The sequence below is a fragment of the Caloenas nicobarica genome, chromosome 3 (assembly GCF_036013445.1).
Source record: "Caloenas nicobarica isolate bCalNic1 chromosome 3, bCalNic1.hap1, whole genome shotgun sequence".
NCBI classification, from domain to species: domain Eukaryota; kingdom Metazoa; phylum Chordata; class Aves; order Columbiformes; family Columbidae; genus Caloenas; species Caloenas nicobarica.
The window spans coordinates 73,138,531-73,159,166 of NC_088247.1; the positions used below are offsets into that span (position 1 = coordinate 73,138,531).

Sequence of the window (20,636 nt, forward strand, 5' to 3'; positions counted from 1 at the left end):
AGGAAAATGTTAGAGCATCTAACGTTTTTTTGTTTTATTGCTTTTAAGTTGTTATAACTCCTTGTGGGTATATCAGAAGGGAAAAAATGTTTTCTGCCTTAAAATTACTACCCTATAAATAGTTACATTTGGGAAATATTCACTGTGGTGCAAAATCTGGGATTAGAGTTGCTAAAATTATCCTAGCAAGTGGAATGTAAGATTCAGCATTTACTGGGACTCATTAATGGTGTCAGATCAATCACCTGAACTCTTATTTGGAGGAAGTGAACCATTTTAGTAACATTAATGGAACGATATGGGAGATGCAGCTGACTGTGTGAGGAGGGTTTTTTTGTTACACTTTCAAATAAATACACAAATAAAGGAACTTAAGCAAAAAGCCAATAACAAAGTATAACCATTGTGGGAGCAGGGGAAAAGAGGAATCAGTGTGTTAATCTTTATTGCTAAAATAAATTAGATAAGGTATATCCAGAATGACAAGAATTAGTGAGCTCCGGATAGGCAGATAGATTTGGGATTGGTTTTATCGTATTATGATTGTCTAGGTGATTTACCAGCAAAGATGCAATGTAATAATAGCTTCTAAAGAAAAATAGGTTTCGTTTGCATGTAAATTGTAAGTCTATTCTGAGTGTGTCCTATTAAGCATGCTTTAATCAGTACATTTTATATTCCAGAGGGTCTTATCTTAATGACTGGAGTCTGAGGTTTCTGGATAGTACAGTACTTAACTGTACGATTGATTTGTAGTTAACATGGCAATTGAATGTGTGTTTACTTTTTCAATATTAGTGTTAGCTTGGTCTGTCACACAGTATTTAATATATAATGTCCAACTTTAGGTATATTCTGAATGTTTAACAGCATAAATTGTTACTGTGTGCAGCCTTTGTGTTTATGCAAGTCCTCAGTATTACAGTTAAGACTTTCATTGCTGACATCTGAAAGTGATTTAGTGTTGACCCATCTTACGGTGTTGATTCTAAGTTGTTGATAAAAATCAGATGTAAGTTTCCATTGCAAGGGGTGGTGGTCCTTGAGCATACCTCACACTAAGTACTATATTTGCTTACATACAATTTAAAAACATTTTTGTCTTAGAATTTAATTTAGTAAATTACTTTTCTGTAGTTTGGTAGTAAAGTATGTATAACAGTGTTTTGCTGCAAAATAGCCTGAAAAAATATTTCCCTATATGTTTGGAACACTGTGTGTAGATAATCCTATTAACTAGTTTGAGACAATGTTTTACCGGTGCAGTGCTGTAATGGACGCAGAGGTATTTAATATATTTTGTGGTTATTGGTAGTGATTGCAGTTCTTTGTGGCTTTTAATACTGTTGGTTTATGGTATGGTGGTGGATTGGTTTGTTGTTTGGGTTTTTTTTTTTGTAATCACTCTTGCTCTTGGAAGTCCTAGTTCAAACCATCTGGAAGAACTGTAGTTTAAGACAGGTGACTTTCTGAAATCAGACTTCTAAGATTTTCAGAGCGGATTGCATAGTATGGAAAATGCTGTTCCAAATATCTGGAAAACATTGTGTGAATAGACAAGATAAGTAAAAATAGAAGAAATCCTGTACAGCGAAGGAAGAATGCAATGCAGCTGTTGCTGCCCATTTTTCCATCTGACTGAGAATTTCAGCAGTGGTGTTCAGTGCGAGAAGCAAGGTGGTAACTCAACATTACAGTAGATGCTGACCATCTCTCTGGGGTTTCCTATATCATAATCTTGATTTCTGGTTGATAGGATGTAGACTAAACAAATGGTAGTATTTCTGGAAAGACAGATCTTAAGACTAGAATTGTACTGATTAGAAATACTTTTGTTAGTAACTGAAGACGTGAGCTTTTTTTACTGACTACTGTGTAATATTTATGCATGCTGCAGGATACCAATGGAGTAGATAACTTCAGGGAAGTAATTTATATTGAGACAAAACCAAGAATACTGTGTGAATCGTAGTTGTATCCTAATTGGAATACATCTGTATATGCCAGAATTGTGAATTCTGCCTTACAAAGTTGTTGATGTTCTGTTTGGAAAGCTATTGAAAGTTTGTTGTTTATTTTTTGTTTGCTTCCCTCCGTGCTGCCCCATCATGCCCCCACCTCCCCACACCCCAAAGTAGTCCGTATCAACTACAGTGGAGCAAGTTACAACAAACTGAAGTTGCTTAAAATTTGTAGTGTCTGTTCTTTCTCTAGCCCAATGTTACAGTATTTTTAAAGATCCCTTTAAGAGTACATTAAAATGTTTATTAAAACTTTAAAAATACCTTAAACAATTTTTATCAAGCACAACTTACGCTTAACCCTATTTTTATAATTTATGGTATAAGCCTTCTTCAAAACTCTTTTAAGATACTTATCAACACCTCTTAATGATAGACAATAAGCAACTTGCACTAAATTTTAAGGAAAAGTTGACAAAACTTACTGGTTTTGTGACTAATGGTAAGCAGGCATTTTGCTTGGATAAAACCTGAAGGCATTTTATTCTAGGTCCCTTAAATCAGGGGTGTCACACTCATTTTCACCAGGGGCCACATCAGCCTCGCTGTTGCCTTCAAAGGGCCGAATGTAATTTTCGGACTGTAGAAATGTAACTACTCCTACATTTCCTACTCCTACTCCTGCCTTGAATCTTGTGAACTAGTGAATTAATAATAAGCCTTACTTTCTTTCTGTCTTTTCACATGCAGGCAGAAGGAGAAGACAGCCTTAAAAAGATGCAGCTGATGGAGCTTGCAATTCTGAATGGCACCTACAGAGATGCCAACATCAAATCACGTAAGCACGTTACAAGCTCGAGGGTCAAAGCCATAGTAATGTTTGCAGGTTCTGATTCTCAAAGCTGATTTTGGCACATGTACTGTAGCAAGTGTGTTGGAGAATGGAAGTCAGTAAAAAAAAAACCAACAAAACAGTAGGGAGCTCTTGCAAGAGATCTTCTGGAGATAAGTTATGTCAGTTTTAGGTATTCCACACTCCTCCTCCCCTCTTTTATAAACAGTATGTCTGGGTTGAAATATTTACAAATACATAATTTTAAAAAGTTCACCCCTTAACCCTGATTTTTCTGTCTTACAATCATTTTTCCTTAATACATATGAAGGACAACAGACCCCTTTTCAATTTTATTTTTAGTGATTTAATTTGAAAATGTTACAGATATTCAGGATACTGTGAATACATTTTTCTGTATTACATTTCTTCCTTTCATCTTGCTTGCATGTGTTCCCCCAATGTTTTGTTTTTCCAACAATTCATCAACTGATTTCACAGCTGAGTTCACAGGGATCAGTGATGTAATGAGCCATTTTTACGATTTCTTCCATTACGTTTGTGTGACAATGCTTTTGCAAATGCATGTATGCACAGGTTTATACTTGAAAATTAATTACATACACTTACTAATGAGAACATATACATATTATGTGCGATACAAATAATTTTCTCTAGTTGAAAATCTCATTTCTCCTCCAGAAAATGTAGTTGCTGATACTGTTCCAAAGGAAATTTTTGCTGTAGCTGTGATACAGATGTCAAATATAAGCATAGTTAAATCAGTCTTTTCACTAAGGGCCTACTGATATTTGCAAATTTGTTTCTCCGCACAGTCACCATTTCAGTGTTGAATATGTTTAAAGGTTGGAATGCAGTTAGGTCAATTTGAGAGTGCTTACACCAGTGTAATTATTCTGATTTGAAAAGAGACATAAGCAAGGGCTTTTACCACTACAATGGTGGTGGAAAATCTTTCAACCCTAATGAACACTGTAATATTTAAAGCCAGATCAATTAAAAATATATTTTAGTCTCTAAATTATTGCAAATTTATGAGCAGAATAGCTTTCAGATTAGTGTAAATTGATGCAAACTGTTGCATAGAAATCTTTATATTCATTTGAGCAATTTCTTTGTCTGATCTATTCCCATTGTTCTATTGTATCAGTATAAGCGGGAAGATGGATTTTCTTTTTCTTTTTTTTTTTTTTTTTTTTTTTTTTTTGCTTGAGATTTCCACACCAATATTCACTTTTTGATAAGACAGTTTCACTGCTTGTGTTTTGATTTTACTGAAAGCTTGAAGATGTAGAAGCCATACTGGTTTATTTCCGTTTAATTAAAACGTTTGGGAGGTTTTTTAAATAATGCATTCAGCCTGAGCACTTTTGTTTAAAAAAGAAAAAAAAAATTAAGCCACAACAATCTGAAATCTGAAAAACTACTGCCATGTTTCTCATTTCAGACCACCTGTAAGTTAAATAAATCAATGTAAATCAACAGTAGTGCATAGAAATCTATAAATTATAATCTTTTAATATTGACTGTTACCAGCTGATGTGTTAGTATGTAAGGAGTTGTTCATCTTATGTGCCAACATGCTTCACATAACATGTAATGAAATGTGATAGTACTGTTTTGGTTTTTGTTTTGGTTTTGGCACCTATTTTCTTTAACATAAGCAAGTCCATAGTGAACTTCTAGTACGAAGACAGTATTTTATTTTGGGGAATTTGATGTGGAAATCTCTTCTGAGTCGATTTTATTCATGCTAGAGTAGGAGAGGAGATGCGTTGTGCTTCTAGGTCATCATTCACTTCGCTCATCCTGGAAACTGGAATTGTGTATATGTTTAAATGCAATTTTAAGATGTATAAAAGCTGTAGAATCATACGGCAACTGCATAACTGAGTATCTGTGGACTCTATAGTTGCACTAAATTTTGTATGCTGTATTTGATCATCACAGTATTTTCCTTGTACCTTCTGCATGCATCTCAGTCTCATGCAGTCTTGATAGCATAAATGAAGAAATGTGGTCTTTTTTGAGCTTTTGTGCTGTGTAACCTGTTTGAGAAATCTACCTCACTGTTTTACAATGGCTTTTTTATTTTGCATGTTCATACTTAATCACACTGGAAAATGGAAAGCTGTTTGCATTTGAATGGTGTGCTTTGGCACTGTGATCAGCGCATGTACTAATGATTTCCTTTTATTTTTCTTCTTTCCTACTTTTCCCCTTTTTTCCCATTCTCTCCACGTTTTGTACTGCTGTCTCCATACTTTCCTCTGAATTTCTTTGCTTACTGTAGCAGCCCTTGCCTTTTCTCTTGCAGCAACAGCCCAGGCTCCAAGGATTATTACTGGGCCTGCGCCTGTTCTCCCGCCAGCTGCCCTGCGTACTCCTACGCCCGCTGGCCCTACCATAATGCCTTTGATCAGACAAATACAAACCGCTGTCATGCCAAACGGAACTCCTCATCCCACCGCTGCAATAGTTCCACCTGGACCCGAAGCTGGTTTAATTTACACACCGTATGAATACCCCTACACGCTGGCACCAGCTACATCAATCCTTGAGTATCCCATTGAACCTAGTGGTGTATTAGGTAAGATCTTTGTCTGCGCCTGACTGGAGAATATATTGCGTATGTTTTTATTATATTTGCAAGGTAGAGGTCATGGGACTCGAAGAAAAAAATTTAAAGCGACAATCTTATCTCTCAGGTATCTCAAAACTGCCTAGGAAAACTGCTCAAATGGTATAACTCTTAAACATTTTAAGCATATTTTGCCGTATTAAATGTGTGTATTTAGTATATTAATATTACAGAAAATATTAATGTTTGTATGACACTAGGTGGTGGATACATAGGCAAGAAAAAAAAACCTAGATAGAAGTCGGCATCTGTGATATGTCATTTGGGCTCTCATAAATGCCAGATTTGTTTGTAATCTCTTTATCATAGATTAATTTCCAGTAATCTTTGGAAGATGGAACTTCCTATTTTGCTATACCTTTTTAGTGGCAAAACTGGAGAGAATGGAAAGGTCTTTAAGTTTTTTGGGATTTTTGCTTCTTTATTTACTACACAACTCATCTCTCCCTGGTGTCAGAAAGCTGTGAATTATCTTGTAAGCAGAAAATAATTTCAGCGAATGAATATCAAGCAAACTGAGTTCTGATCAAAGCATGATACAGTTAGCAACTTTATAATGGCTTCTTTTATATACATTGAATTGAAATGCCCATCATTCCTAATATTTCAGATCATTGACTTGCTCTTTGAAGGTGAGAATGATAAAGAAGCCATGACAATTCAGTTAGTCAATATGAAACAAGCAGTTCCAATATTTTCTTCCTTCCCTACTATCTACAGAATCTAAATATTTTCTCTTCAGTTTGTTTTGAACTGCATATGACCTTGGTGCTGCATAATGTTGATTTTATAGGACTTTGATCTTCGTTTGTTCAGTGCCAGTTATTGATTTACACAAATTCTAAACATCTCTAATGAACACTGGACAATAAGGTTCAAAGTCAATATTTTGTTGAAAGTATTGCAAAAAGTCACTGCTTCACTTACATGACAAATACTTGTTGAGTTATCTGCATGTGTGCCTGTTTCCACATTATATTTTGTACAGTAAAAAAGAAAACATATTTCAGACTTCTGCCTTTCAGGATTAGTGAATCGATAACAAAAATTTTAGTAGGACAAAGGTATGCAGTGGGTCTGTCTTTGAGCAGCCTATGGTTGTTGCCTGTTACCCCACAGCTAAAATTCAGTGAATATATGATCATGTCATCATTCATTAATTTCTCACAAACATGTAAATATTCTTCCCAGCTCATTCATTCCCAGTCTCTGAGTCCACTTGTGATATGTCCTGTGGTAAAGTCACAGTTACAGGCATCATCACAGTAGCTGTCAATTGCTGGTTAGTGGCAAACCCCTCTCCCGAATCCAGTTAATAGCAAGTAAATAAATACATCATTCCATACTAATAATCCAATGCAGAGAACTTCGATTTCTCGCAGAACCTTCTGTAGAGAGAGGAAGGGAAAATTACTCCTAAAATGGCATCTGATACCATTGCATACTTATGGGCTCAGCTGTGATAGCACAGATGTATTGCCCAAAACAGATCTCACCAAATAATCTTATTTAAAAAAGGAAAAGGGAGGGGGAAAAAAAGAAGACCATACTCCCAGTTTGGTAGCATAGAATCAATAACTCTTAATACGTGGCTCTATCATCTGGGCAGTTGTATGGAGTTAATTGAATTAAATTAGTTTTTTGTTGAGTTTCATGTAGTGATACACTCAGTCTCATTAATAATGTGCTAAACTTGGCCAATTTTTGTGGTGGACCTCTAAGATGTCTTGGAATAATTCTGTTAAAAATGGCAGAGTAATGCATCCCTATAAGTATTTTGGGGGATATTGGTGTTGAGATCAAACTTTAGTTGGTGACTAACTTACAATTCCCTTCCTTTTATCTTCAGGTATGGCTTTCCCAACGAAAGGCTAAGAATTCAAGAACGGTCTTAACTGATCCTTCATCAGATCTGAATTTTAACAAATGCTTAGTTTCAGCAGCCTTGAAAAAAGCTTGGCCTAGCAGTCAGTGACTTACTTGCACTTTTTTGCACATAGATTTAAAATAAAATAGTGCTATTAATTTGGATTAGCTCCTATTATTACAGAGTAGCTGTAATTTATGAGTGTATAGTAGTATACTGACTGCTAAGTGTTCTATATAGTGTTTGCTTTACTAATCACCTAATTCATTGCAGTTCATACTTATTGACTTAAAGTTTAAAATCACAATCTGTAGGCTTGAAGAATTGCTTTAAAACTTTTTTTTTGTGGTAGAACTGGAAGTGATCTTAAGGTTAGCAAATAATTGTCAGTATTAAAAGATGGCATTATTTAAAATAGTCCTGCTGCAAGAAAGGCACTTCAGTGAATATGTGACTAGTAAAGCTTAAATGTGCTTGGGTCTAATAGATTTCATGAAATACTGTAATTTTGGGATTGTAAATGAATGGATTAAACAGGTTAAGGCCAGGATGTTTAAAAGAAATGCAATATTAATCTGCACAGATAACTTCTTTTTAAGATTAAGATTTGAAACTACTGTGCCTTAACTTGTTGCTTTTCTTAAAATGAACTTTTGTAGTTAATGATCATTTAAATCCATTTTGATAAACCTGCTGTTAATGTTTTCTTTGAATGTTTTCTAACTTTGTCTTGGTAATTGCAATTTAACTAGGTGCGGTGGCTACTAAAGTTCGAAGGCACGATATGCGTGTCCATCCTTACCAAAGGATTGTGACCGCAGACCGAGGTTAGTTTAGTTCTGCAGTTCTTGTTTGTAAGAAGTGCTTTGAGTGTACATGAGATTTGCAACACCACAGCTGGTTAACCAAATACCCTATTTTTGACCCATTCATTACTTTTCTCAAAGAACTGAAGAGTTAATATTTAAAAGCTCGGGGAATGCTTGTGGATTTAAAAGCATTTTTTAAACTTTGCTTTCCCAGCTCAAATGTATAAACTTAGTGGTATATTTAATACAAATGCCATAGCTGGTTCCCTTTTAAGAATATTAAAGATCCATCTGCATCAGGAAACACTATGAATTCAGTGCTGCAATAATTAATTTGGTTGTGCGCCCCCTCACCCCCCCCCCCCCAATTTGTTCTTTTAATTGGTTTGGAAATATCAGATTGGTGTTGCAAAATAAAATGAATGGATGGTTGCTTAATGAGAAAGAAGTAAAGGAATAAATGCCTCCTGTCTGTCTGGAGAAATCTGAAGATTTAGATTCCTTTTTTTTCAATAAACTTTTGAGCCACTGTACTGTATATTATGAGGAGGATGCATGTTCTCAGATACCTGACTGAATTCAGAAAGGTAAGGGCTGTGAAGATAATACTTCAAAAGTTGTTTGAGTTTGAATTCCTAAGGGTAGGGGAAGGAAGGGTGTTTTGGCTTTTTTGCCAAAATCTGTTGCTTGTTATTTGCCTTTTGCTGCTAAAATGTATAACCTGAAGGAGAAGCAACTTTTGAAGTCCTGTTGGTGAGATGACATCCAATATTTGGGCATCTCTCTTTAACCCTTGAATGGAAAGTAAATCTTCATTTTTCTCCTTTTCCTCAAGTGTAACGCCTTTGGACCCCTGAATGAAGTATTTAAGCTTATTGAGAAAAGTCCTATTTTTCGGTTTATTGACATTGGCTAGGGAGTAGTGTGTGGGCTGAATTCTTATCCCATCCCTGCTGCTGACTCATTGTGGGTTTCGGCAAGTCATTTAATCTCTCTGTATATGTTTTCCCATCTGTAAAATAAGGATAATAATACTTCCCTACCTCACAGGGGTGTTGTGGGGGTTCTTGTTTTGTACAGGGCTTTGAGGATGCAAAGCGTTATGTGTCAAGTATTATTATTCTGCTCTCATCAAAATCAGTGTCGTGCAGACTTCCATGATACTGTAATATTCAAAAGCCAAATTCAAGTGACAGATGTGACATCTCTTAACATCAGCTACACTTCACTTCTCACAACCTTCCATAAATTAACTACAAGAAACAATACAGATTTCAGTCAATACTGTAAAAAGGGGCCCTCCTGGATATTTGCTATATTTATGTAACACTTTTATCTTTCATATGATCTTATGCTTTACAGAAAGTGTAAAGCTGACAAGACACTTAAGCTTTCTAGAAGATTGCTGCTTCTTTTATATCACCACACACTATTTACAGCCCATTGGCTTGTTCTCATTTTTTGAGAATTTTTCAATGGGAAACAGCCAGAATAAGGTCATAGCCCATGTTTATAGAAAAAAAGAAAAATAGAAAAAAGATTAAAATTAACTCTGTCAAGATAATGGCTGGTAAGGATTTGGTTGTCTTTGAAAGTTTGACCTGATGCTGTAAAAATAAGTTTTTGCTAATGGTCTTTCATGATCTGCAATGGTAGATTCAGGTGACAGGTGAGACTACCTTTTTTGTTTAATTAGATATTTGCCTGAGACAACTAGTAAATACATTGATAAAGCACAGGGGGTGGGGAGAATACCAGTCCGTAGTTTAAGTTCATCATTTTAGTGTTCACTCAACATAGATTTCAAATATTTTGCAAAGGGCCTAGATGTTTCGTCTGGGTCACTTATAAGTAATTGAAATTAATTATATCATTTCACTTTCTTTCAAAATACAGCCATTTTCTGATAATACAGTTTTCATCTCTAGGAATATTGGAAGCCCACTGTCTTATGTAGATACATACACATGGCTTATCTCCTGCGGAATAACTCAGGCATACTTCTCTCTTATAGCATGAAAACCATGCTGATATTTCAGGAGAACATTATTTTAAAGTCTTATCTAAAAAATCCCAGTGTGTATTAAGAAACTTACGCAAAGTTAATATTACAACTGTACTTCGTTGTATTTTGAATTTGAAATCCTAGATTATCACTGCACAGATTTAACAGTGTCACAAAAGATTTTGAAGAGAAATTTGATCTGCAATAAAGCAGTTTCTTTTAATGTGCTAAAATTACATTGTATAATCAAAATAATCTCAGTATTTGCCATATTCACCGATTGGTTGGTCTGTCACCAATATATTTATATAGCTATAACCATGAAAGACAATGTCAGCAAACCGAAATACTTTTTTTAATGCGTAAACTTTTTTTATATATAGTTAAACGTCACTAAATCTATATTCACATTCATTGGGTCTAAAGTTTTCTTTAATTATAAATCAACTTTCAGATGACTTTGTAGTACTACTGCATTCACTTTTTAAGTAGGTTTTTATTCTTTGCATAGTTGGTTTTTGGTTTTGTTTTTTTGGGTTTTGTTTTTAGAGTTAAGCACTGCATTTAAAGCAAGAATCCCCAAATGTGTGGATGTTTCACAACTAAGCATTTAGAATTGGTGAAGGGTTGAAAAATATAGCTCATTTTAACTCAAAATAAAACCCCATTATATATATAATACACAATGGAATTTGATGCATATAACAGACAGACTGACTGATTTAATTGTAATAAACTGTAAATGGTGTTGCACAGTTGACAAACCTGTGTGTACTGTAGAAGGCCAGAGACTTGGCAGAGGATGTATCACAGGTGTACTGGTATTTTTAAAAGGTAGCTTGCTTTGATTATAAACTCCACAAGAAATATTAATGCTAAGAATTTTCTTGAATGTTTTATCGAAACAAACTGTCACATAATTTATAAATAAATTTTAATATCATTTAATCAAAATCGTAATCAGTATCAAGATGCTTTAAGAGTCTGTTTCTAGTATACCTGTAAAGTGGTGAGATTGTGCCACATAAAATATTTATTTTTATTTTTGAAACAGCCATTTTAATTTAAACAAATCCCACTTAGAGTGATTCTGCAAAAATTCAGGGAGCATGTGGTCTCATTTACGTTACAGTAGTAATTTTTCATAGTGTTACGAACTGTTCGCTAAATGATAGGCCATTTTAATTATGTGAAAGTAAATCAGCCCATGAGAAAGATTGCAAAATCGATGCTATCTGTGAATATTACACCTACTGGTCTTCATTTTATGTAATGGCACAAATCTGACTTTGCACTGAATACCTTTCTCACTTTCATCTCCTCTGCCGTAGTCAAAATGGCAACAGTACAAAAACTTTATCAACCTCAGAATTTATTAGCTATAATTAAGCTGTTGATGAGTCTTAAAAAAAAAATCATACTACTGTTAAGTGGACCAAGTTTGGTGAAGGAGAATGTGAGAGAATGATTAAAGAAGGAACAGCTCAAGAACATTGGGAATGATAACTTTCCACTTGAGAACTTTTTTATGTTTTACTGTAATTTTTTTGTGATTTTGGGTTTTAATTTTTGTTTTGTTTGGGGTTTTTTTTTGTTTATTGCAAAAGAAAATAGTATTTACAGGTGGCTTCTTTTAAAATATAAAAATATAAAGCAGGAATGTATATGAAATGTCAGATTTTATTGTATTTGCAGAGTATTAGCTTTGAAAATGAATAAAGAGAGCTGTTTGTAGTTTTAAAATGCCTTATTAGTATCAATTAGATATTTTCTCTATTTTTTGATGTACTTAGAGCTTTTTAAGTATAGACTTTAAAATGGCAGGACTTCTACAGTGTTTACATGCAAGTGCATTTTATAAGTGTCCTATATGTGTAAAATAGTATTTTGAACAGGAAAGTGCTGGCTAAAGTAGCAGGCAGAGCGTTTTCCTGGTTCCCACGATGATGCCTACTTTGCTAGACTACAGTTTAGTATTGCTTTGTATCATGAGGCCAAGAAATTCCATGTCGTTTGTAAATAGAATAAATGAAAGGCAATAAAAAATTTATTGAACAAAACCCCTTTGTTTGGCCCATAGTTTGTTGAACCAAATTGTTTCTCTAAGTCCAGAATTCCTTAGATGACTCCATTCTTTTAACAACCAGTTATTAATAATCACATCCATCATTAATAGTTGCTTTAATGCTTGCACCTGGGGAGGTACTAATGCTTAATAGCAGTCAGATACTGATGCTGTGCACTGACTGTTCCAGTATTCTTCTACCCAGTTCCAAAACTGTTCATTGTTTTTTGTTTTCCAGTTTCCTTCATCGACTGCTACTAACCATTAGTCGTTAGTCGTATTTTATCTCTATTTCTCCTGTTAACCGGTTTTGTGGGAGCGGGCTTCTCCTTCACGTGTCCAAATCATGATGGAGGGCTGTCATGATTTTATTGCATTCTGTAGATGGTGTCGATCAGTATGTCAGAATTAAACATGCTTGTTTTTTTTATTAGTTGTGATTAGTTTTCATGTTGTCATTAAGCCGTCACTAGCTGGAACTAATCTCTTCTCTATCTTTTCTTTCTTTTTTTTGTTTTGTTTTGTTTTTTATTTTTTTTTATTTTTTTTATTTTTTTTTTTTTGTTTCTAACCACCCAGCCGCCACCGGCAACTAACCTATGACCTTCTGACCTCTGAACTCTTCACCCAATGATGACCTGACCATGCCTGCCTGCTGATCAGTTAACTGGTAAACGCCTTTGCTTGCCTGTCTTCAGTGCAGCGAGCTGGGGCACTTGTCCGTTCGTCTTACCATCTAACAAAACAGACAAAGAAATTGTTGTCCTCCAACTCCGCTTTTTGTTGTTCTCCTGTTTGGGTGAAAGTGGTTCTAGAACCTGCACTGAATAGTAGTAAAGCAATAAGGTCCAACTCATCCCTCCGCACTGATCATCCTCTAGTGTCCCGCCCCAAGCGAACGGTAAGGAGGCCTCGCACCCCATGGAGACAGATGTCCCTTAACTACCCGATGACAGAGGCAGTTACTGTGAGAGACTTCTAGGAATATTTTTCTTCTCAAAAAAAGAAAAAAAAAAAAAAAAAGAAGTCAAAGCTCTCTCTGAATGTACTGTGTGATGATGCATCATGCATGAACCTTTGGTCAGGGATGTCATTGGGGAAGGGATTCCAAAAAGTATTCAAAATTTGATATGCTGTTTAGTCACTACCAGTGCCCTCACAGGGCAGATGTTGCAGCCTTTTTTCTATTGCCTGCCAAATTGGACGTTTTAAAGGAAAGTGTGCCATGAAATGCAGATTACGATGACTTTTCAGAACTACATTAACGCAGAGAACAAAACAGCAACACTATTAAAGCAAAATCTGAGTTTAAATTATTTTAACCATATTTTAATCTCCTTGGAAGAGTACATGAGAACAAGGTACATGCATTATGTGTCACATTACTGGGCAAACTGTTCAAATATTTTTTTTAAACCTCCCTGTATAGAAAAAAATTCATTAAGGATGTAAAAGCCATGCTTGCCTATTTGCTGTATACATGTAATGAAATTGTAGATAAAGTGTAGTGCATTGAAACAAAATGAACAAAAAAGTAGATACTTTTACTATACAAGGGTGCTGGTGCAGAAAAAAATATATTTTTGGAAATGTAGCATTTTATACTTTCAAGTGTTATAAAAAAAGAAAAAAAGAACAAAGAAACCCTTTATTTCATTAAATGATTTTTTCTGGTGGTTGTCAAGAAACAAAAGACCAAAAGAGCCTTTTAGTCTTTCTTTTTTATTTTTTAAGTATTGGAATAAGTCTAAAGAAAAGGAAGTGCCTTATTTTCTTCATGGTCATTTAGTCAAATGTCTTGTATAATCAGCTTCTCCCTCAGACAAGTTACTGCATGCCACTCAGTCGCCCAGTATGTGAAAGAAGCTGTGAGGAAAGACAAATGATGAGTTGACCATATTAGTTACCTGATTTTTGCCACACTAGTGTGATGTGACTTTGCCAAAATCTCGTTACGTAAAATATTTGCTAAGTTTTTGTCAAAGCAGCCCATCATTATTTCAGCCACTTGACTTTCAAGTCATAGCAAATGCCATACTTGTGCAAAGTAAACCAAAGGGTTCTGTGACACGGGCTGTCTCATGCTACATGAGAGTCTTAGCTGACAAATGTTTGTAGAGCTGGAAGTATGTCCTTTTGTTCAGGGAGAGGAGTTTTCTTCGTTATGGTTGGAATAAAGATACATCAAATATATAGTAGGCTTCAGCATCACCCAGAAGACTGATATTCTATGGAAATGAAAGTGCTTAGCTAGTTTTCAGTTATAGTCTGAGCCTGTCCCCGGTTTTCACAGGCAGCTCCTGCAGTGGCAAACAACGTGCAAGTTATGTGTTTTTCAGCTCTTGTTAGATCTGCCCGCTGGCTTTTCTTCATGAGATAAGCAGGAGAGGGACATCAGCTAATTGTTTGAAGTCCAGCGATGCTTTATTTTTAACCTTTATTTCCACATGTGATTCATATAGCTGGGCAACTGCAAGAGCTGAAGCTGTTGGAAACGTAGTATTTAGTTCTGAAAACATTAAGTATTACCTTGCGTGGGGCTCAGTACTAAACTTGGCAAATATCAGGTGATAACTTTATTCCCCTCTTGTCAACTTATTCTCCTCCTGCGAATCTTCACAGCTTCCAAATGAAAGGTCAATAGTAAGCTAAGAGGGCTTACATTTTTAAGCACCTGCATGGTGACCTCATCTAACATCTTGTCTCACCTGGAAAGAATTATCAGTTTATTTACTATGCAATAGACATTCATCCTTTCGTATTCAGCTAGCTTTTTGTTTATTGTGCCACTGGCTTTGTCTTCCTGTTACACATACAGTTGTGTTGTTTTTACTTACAGTATATGCTGTGCCATTTTGATTTTATTTTGGTTGGTTGGTTGAATAAACTTGCGACACTCAAACATTTGAAGAGAGATTTGCTAAAACAATACCAGTATTTGATCCGGTTTCATCTCAAGTATGATAAAACCTGGACATTTTAGATGTTTATCAAAGGTCTTTTACGGGGGGGGAGGGGGAGTGTATGAAATAGATGTGTGACATGTGAAAGTAATGTTTGCTCTGAACAAATTTCTGAAAACTTAGTTGACAAAATTTTGGATCAACTTAAAAAAAAAAGCATGACTTTTGAAATTTCTGAATGCCTTGGTTCTCAGTATTATCATTCTTTAATGACTTTTTCTTTATTAAACTAAGTAGTTTTAAGACTTCTTTCTGACAGTATTATGTAATTTTTTTAGAGTGGGTAGATGGGAGTGTCGCTTGTATGTAACCGTACAGATGACATGTATTTGTCTATTCTTTATTATCTTAGTAGTTTCATGCTATGTATGTACCATAACCAACCTATTGCCTATGAGAAACATGTAAGATAATGTATTTACAGCCATTGTTACAAGTTTATAATGTATTTTTCTATCTTGTTTTATATGTATGTTATATAACATTCAAAAGAATTTTTTTCCTGATTGAGAAAAAAGGATACAAAATGCAAAACCCACAATTTTGATAACTGAAAAATTGCCAATTGTTTTGCAGTACTTTATTATATTGGGAGTGTTGTCTTTCTTGGGCTTTTAGTTAGCTACTGGATGAATACATTAGACATATTTGGGTTTTAGTTGGGTTTTTACATAGCTTGCATTTTAATTCTTTGGTTCTTTGCTGTTTCTATTAACCCATAGCATTATTTTAATAAATGTTATAATACCAACCTACTAACTCTGGACTATGTCTGTTTATTAACCATTACATGTTTAATTAAAATAAACAAATAAAGATGGAAGAATGTAAAGTCTTGAGTTACTGGACTAACCCTGAGGAACGTGACCACAGATAACACAACGTGACTTGTTTTTATGTTGTTTGTCAGCTGACATTCTGCACACTACTATTACGTTGGCTTTGGTCATTCTGGCCTTTTACCTGGGGGAGTAGGTGCCAGTAGAAATGGGAACAAAGTAGCATTTTTTGAGGCATTCTTCTTGTAGAGTCTTGCCACTCGCCTTTCAGCATCTGCATTACTAATTCCACACTTTCTTTTTCCTTCTCTAAAATAATTACTGTCGGCTCACAGCGAAAGAGCAAAGATGCCAGTGTATTGGTAAATTGGGACGGTGTACAGAAACCAGTTTGATTCTCTGTTGAACCATTCAGAGGTTGCAGTTAATCTCCCAGGAATTTGTGATTTGTTGGTTTTGGCACCTGATTCACTGTTGCATCATGTGACATTTCTAAGCACAAAATACTTCTAGATAGAATTAAGTACATCAAAATATGAAGTCTGGGGCTTTTCCTTGCCAGAAGTGACTTATTTTCTTCATGCCACACTAATTTTAAGCGACTTTTTTTTTGGTGCTTCTGCTGTGGTCTGTCAGTATCGCCTAGCTCAGGGGAGTACAATTTCTGTAAGCCAAAGGTCAAACTGGATCATTTCCTAATGATTGCAGAAAGTACAAAAATACACCTTTTCTCTAAATTACCAAGCAACAACCATTTCAACTTCCAGGGCTGCCTTTATGTGATCTTTATCCCTGCAGATGACTGTAGCATTGTGAATGCAGGGAATTGGAATGGTGAAAATGCTGTTTTGAATGTACATCTATGCAAATATTTTTACAGATGAATGTTTCTCAAAGCTTCTGCTGTCTGAGGCTCTTTTATATAGTCTGGGTCATCTTCCTAGATTTGTAATCTTAAACCGACAGTAATCACAGCTAATGTCGAGGGACATCCTCGATGTAGGTAACTCTTCAGATGTCAACAGTTTTTGTGAAAGCCCTTTTTTTTCTGTAAATAATAAAAATTCAGATGAGGAGTCTTTGCATCTATTCAGATGCCTTCTTTAATTTATGATGTTTCAAGCTATGTATCTTGAAATCCATGCAATATAAAAATTAATTTTAAAAACTTCTCACAGTATTGGTAGTAATGCATCTTTATTTTATGGAGAAAAATAGCTCCAATGAAGATGATCATTAGTTTTTTTAATGGCATGTAGCTCTTTGTTACAGAAAAACATACAGGTACAGCTGAAATATTAATGCATTTAGAATAGTTTCACTTGTACAGAAATTTTTTTAATTTGACAGATCATGAGTAGGTTACTATCCTAAAAGTCATCTACTGGCAGATGATAAAAAAATCAGATGTATACAGCAGGTTAACATCAGAACCTTTTGATTGGATAATGGCACAAGTGTTGTTTCAGAGCCAATAATTTATATTCCTAAAGAATTTTATCAGAGGCATATATTTAAACTTGGTGAAGTACTCTCTCCAGCTTAGGTGAAACTATTCAGACGGGACAAAAGATTAGTATTTTATATTGAAGAATACTTATATTCCCAGAACTGCTGCTTTTCTGTGATATTTTTATTATTTTGTATTTTATTAGATACGAATTACTGTCATACTTTGTCCACAGTGCATTTTCATCTCATTCTTCTTCATATGCAGTAGCAAAAGTTGCTGTAAGTTTTGAAGTACTTTAAAGCTAGAAGGACAGCCAAAAATGAAAACTCTAAAATCAAAATTTTATATTAATTATTGTTGTCCACCAGATGCATTTCTGAGTTTACCCAAGTGCCTGTCTGAACATTTAACTGTTTTATACATTGTCTGCTTATAGGAAAGATGTTTAGAACTGGATTTGAGGATGGCTTCAATATTGCTACATCACTGAAGCTAGTTGGTTCTTTTTCTTTATTATTATTCTGGGGTTAAACTGTCCTAACATTTGAAAGATCGTACATTGAAGTCAATTAGAGAGTTGATGTTCCATCCAAAAAAGGGCTTTATCCTAGGGTATTTTTTTTTGTTAAAGTAGGTCAGAATATAAACTTAAAACATAGAGCCTTTCAAATTAAAATCTGAGAAATGCTATTCACGTCTTAAAAGTGAACTGTGGTACCATAGGACAACAAATCTGGTTTCTCTGAGAGTATTTTTTTTTTTGGTGTTATCAATCCACAATATATTTCATAAAGAGTCTTCAGGGACATCTTTCAAATGTTTTTAATGAGCGCATGTTCAGTGTATACTGATGATATTTTATCTGAACATATCTTTTAAAACTATATACAAATTCTGCGTGTAACGAATGGTTTATTCCCAGATTGTACTCTTTGATGGGGACCACTAAAAGGTTTTCTGCCCTGAAAATGCAGGGAAACATTGAAGTGTGTTGCCATCCATAAAAAAATTACTTTATCTTGGAGGAAACATGAGTCTACAAAACTTAAATCTTTGTGTCCAGGTCAAGATAGCAATTATCATAAATAGCGCATTGTGCAGAATAGAATCTGAGTAACACATTCCTAGGGTTGAAAGTACATAATTGTTATTGGAATATTTCTATTTTGTTTTTAATACATTTGATATATTTTTCTAAAATGCTATTAATGGAATACTGTCCAAATAACCCCTGAACCATAACATTAACACGTGGTAATCAATGTTGAATCAAACTGGTTAACGCGAGTACAGCGCTCTTCCTTCTCTGTGCCTGCGCACTAATTGCAGGTGGCGGGTTGTGCCTGGGAGGGCGGGCTGGGCGCAGCGGGTCGCAGTGTTGGCGGCCCCGCGTCCGGCTCTGACAACACACTCACCGGGAGGAATCCGGCTCCCGAGGCAGAGATTAACTGAGATCCAAAACTCTTAGAAGAATTAATTGAAAAAAACGCCAATAACAAACCAACATCTATACGGATATGCTTTGACTTGTATTATGGCAGTTTGTGTGAAACATTTAAGGTGTTGTTTGTGCAAAATAATGTATTTTGAGGGGAGAAACAAACATGGACATTGCCAAAACACATGTAAATAAAACACCATTTATGGCTGTACATTATGTGCAATAAAGTAACTGGAAAAAGTGCATGTACTTTATCCTCAAAAGCAAACTGACAGCTCTCAAAGCTGTAGCTATAGTTTTATTTTCTGAAAAGTTAAATTTCGTTCTGTATCTAAACAGCAGAATAAAGAATGTACATTTTTCACACTTCAATTTTCATGAATGCTTTTAGCAGTGTTATGAAAGATGTTCATTGTTGAAGTTTAAATTTTCATGGTCATCTGATTAGCAGGGTATTTTTTGCTTAGCTGTTTCTTATTGCATATGCTGCTGTCGTCTGTAACTGTAAATGAGGCAAGTATGCATTACATACCTAAACATGTAATACACATTTTGAATGTAGATTTGTGGATGCACCAATTCTATAAGTTTTATAAAGATGACCAAGTGATTTGGATGTTACTGTACTTGTGTAAGCATCACTGTCACAACTGTTGAGAGCAAATAAGGAAGAGGAGTACTACTCTGTAGTAAAGCTAACATACTGGTTTGGGGTGGGGGTCTGGTTACTGTAGAAAATGAAGATAATAAATCTGCCACCCTACCTAGTATGAATCTAGTGAGGAACACTTCAGAGAAGAAATAGATTATGGTGTTTTATCATTTTTTTTAGTATTTATGTGATGATATGTGGTTATATTTTAAGACAATTTCTTTACCGAGGTATTCTTTGCAGAAAAGTCCCCCTACTTTACACTTTTTAAATAAAAAATGGTTTGCTTCCGAAGGAAGTGTACAATAGATAAGGTCAAATGTGGCATCTCTAGGAGTCTGGTGGAATAGGGGAGCGGAGGCTAAATACCAACATTTAGGTAACACTTTCTCTCCTGGACTTTTCCAGGAAGGAAGAAAAATTTGTCATAATTAGCCTTCAAAGCTACTTTGCGTGATGAGTCTCAACAAAGTGGGTGTTCATTCATATCTGAGCTAGCTTTAATCTCGGTAGCTCACAGAATGTAGAGATGCTATTTGACACCTGCCACTCAAGGAGGTAACGCAGCCCTTGACGTGCTGGCCTGCAGGGTGGGCACGGCCTCTCCCCCCTGTGCTGTCCCGGGCTGCATCTGCGAACTCCCCCCTTCATCCACACAGACCCCTAGAAAACAACTGTGATGGTCTTCCTTGTTTCCTGCACCAAGTCAGTAATATCTGTCTGTGATCATGTTCGGCTAGGAATTGCATTTATTCGTCTGCAAATTAAAGTTAGATGTGGAATTTAATGACTGGGAAATTTCTATCAACAAACTTTACAACTGCTCTGCTGGCACGTTCTATATAAGTGGTTTGTTGCGTTTGTGGAAGATGGCCTCATGTTACTAGATGTCTCCTGAATGTTTTTACTACAGTTGTCATTCCCTTGAGAAAAGAAAAATGTAACCATTGTCTATGTCAAAATAATGCGAGGCACTCACACCAAAGAGTGCAAAATGCAGTGTCTGAGATTGTCTTTGACATTCAGGTCTACCAGCAGAAGTAAGAGGAGGTATTATCCAATTATTTTCTCAGTATTCGTATAAAATTCTCAAATGGTTAAAACCAGACAACTGACAGTCAGTTCCTCTTGAGCTGAACTCTTCTAA

The 20,636-nt window shown here is 35.3% G+C and overlaps 1 protein-coding gene across 5 annotated transcripts in view; it reads left to right on the forward strand.

Moving 5' to 3' along the window:
- QKI (QKI, KH domain containing RNA binding) overlaps positions 1-19,078 on the forward strand; it is a 158,939-nt gene extending 139,861 nt beyond the window's left edge. The window contains exons 5-8 of one of the 5 annotated variants that reach the window (XM_065632649.1): positions 2,712-2,799; positions 5,108-5,404; positions 8,075-8,149; positions 12,781-19,078. In XM_065632649.1, the coding sequence (XP_065488721.1) occupies positions 2,712-2,799; positions 5,108-5,404; positions 8,075-8,149; positions 12,781-12,797 (477 nt within the window). In that variant the 3' untranslated portion in view covers positions 12,798-19,078. Of the gene's footprint in view, positions 1-2,711; positions 2,800-5,107; positions 5,416-5,837; positions 5,843-6,034; positions 6,270-7,304; positions 8,163-12,780 lie in introns of those variants that run through there. The other 4 variants (XM_065632650.1, XM_065632653.1, XM_065632652.1 and 1 more) reach the window with 4 other exon arrangements.
- Positions 19,079-20,636: the final 1,558 nt, after the last annotated feature.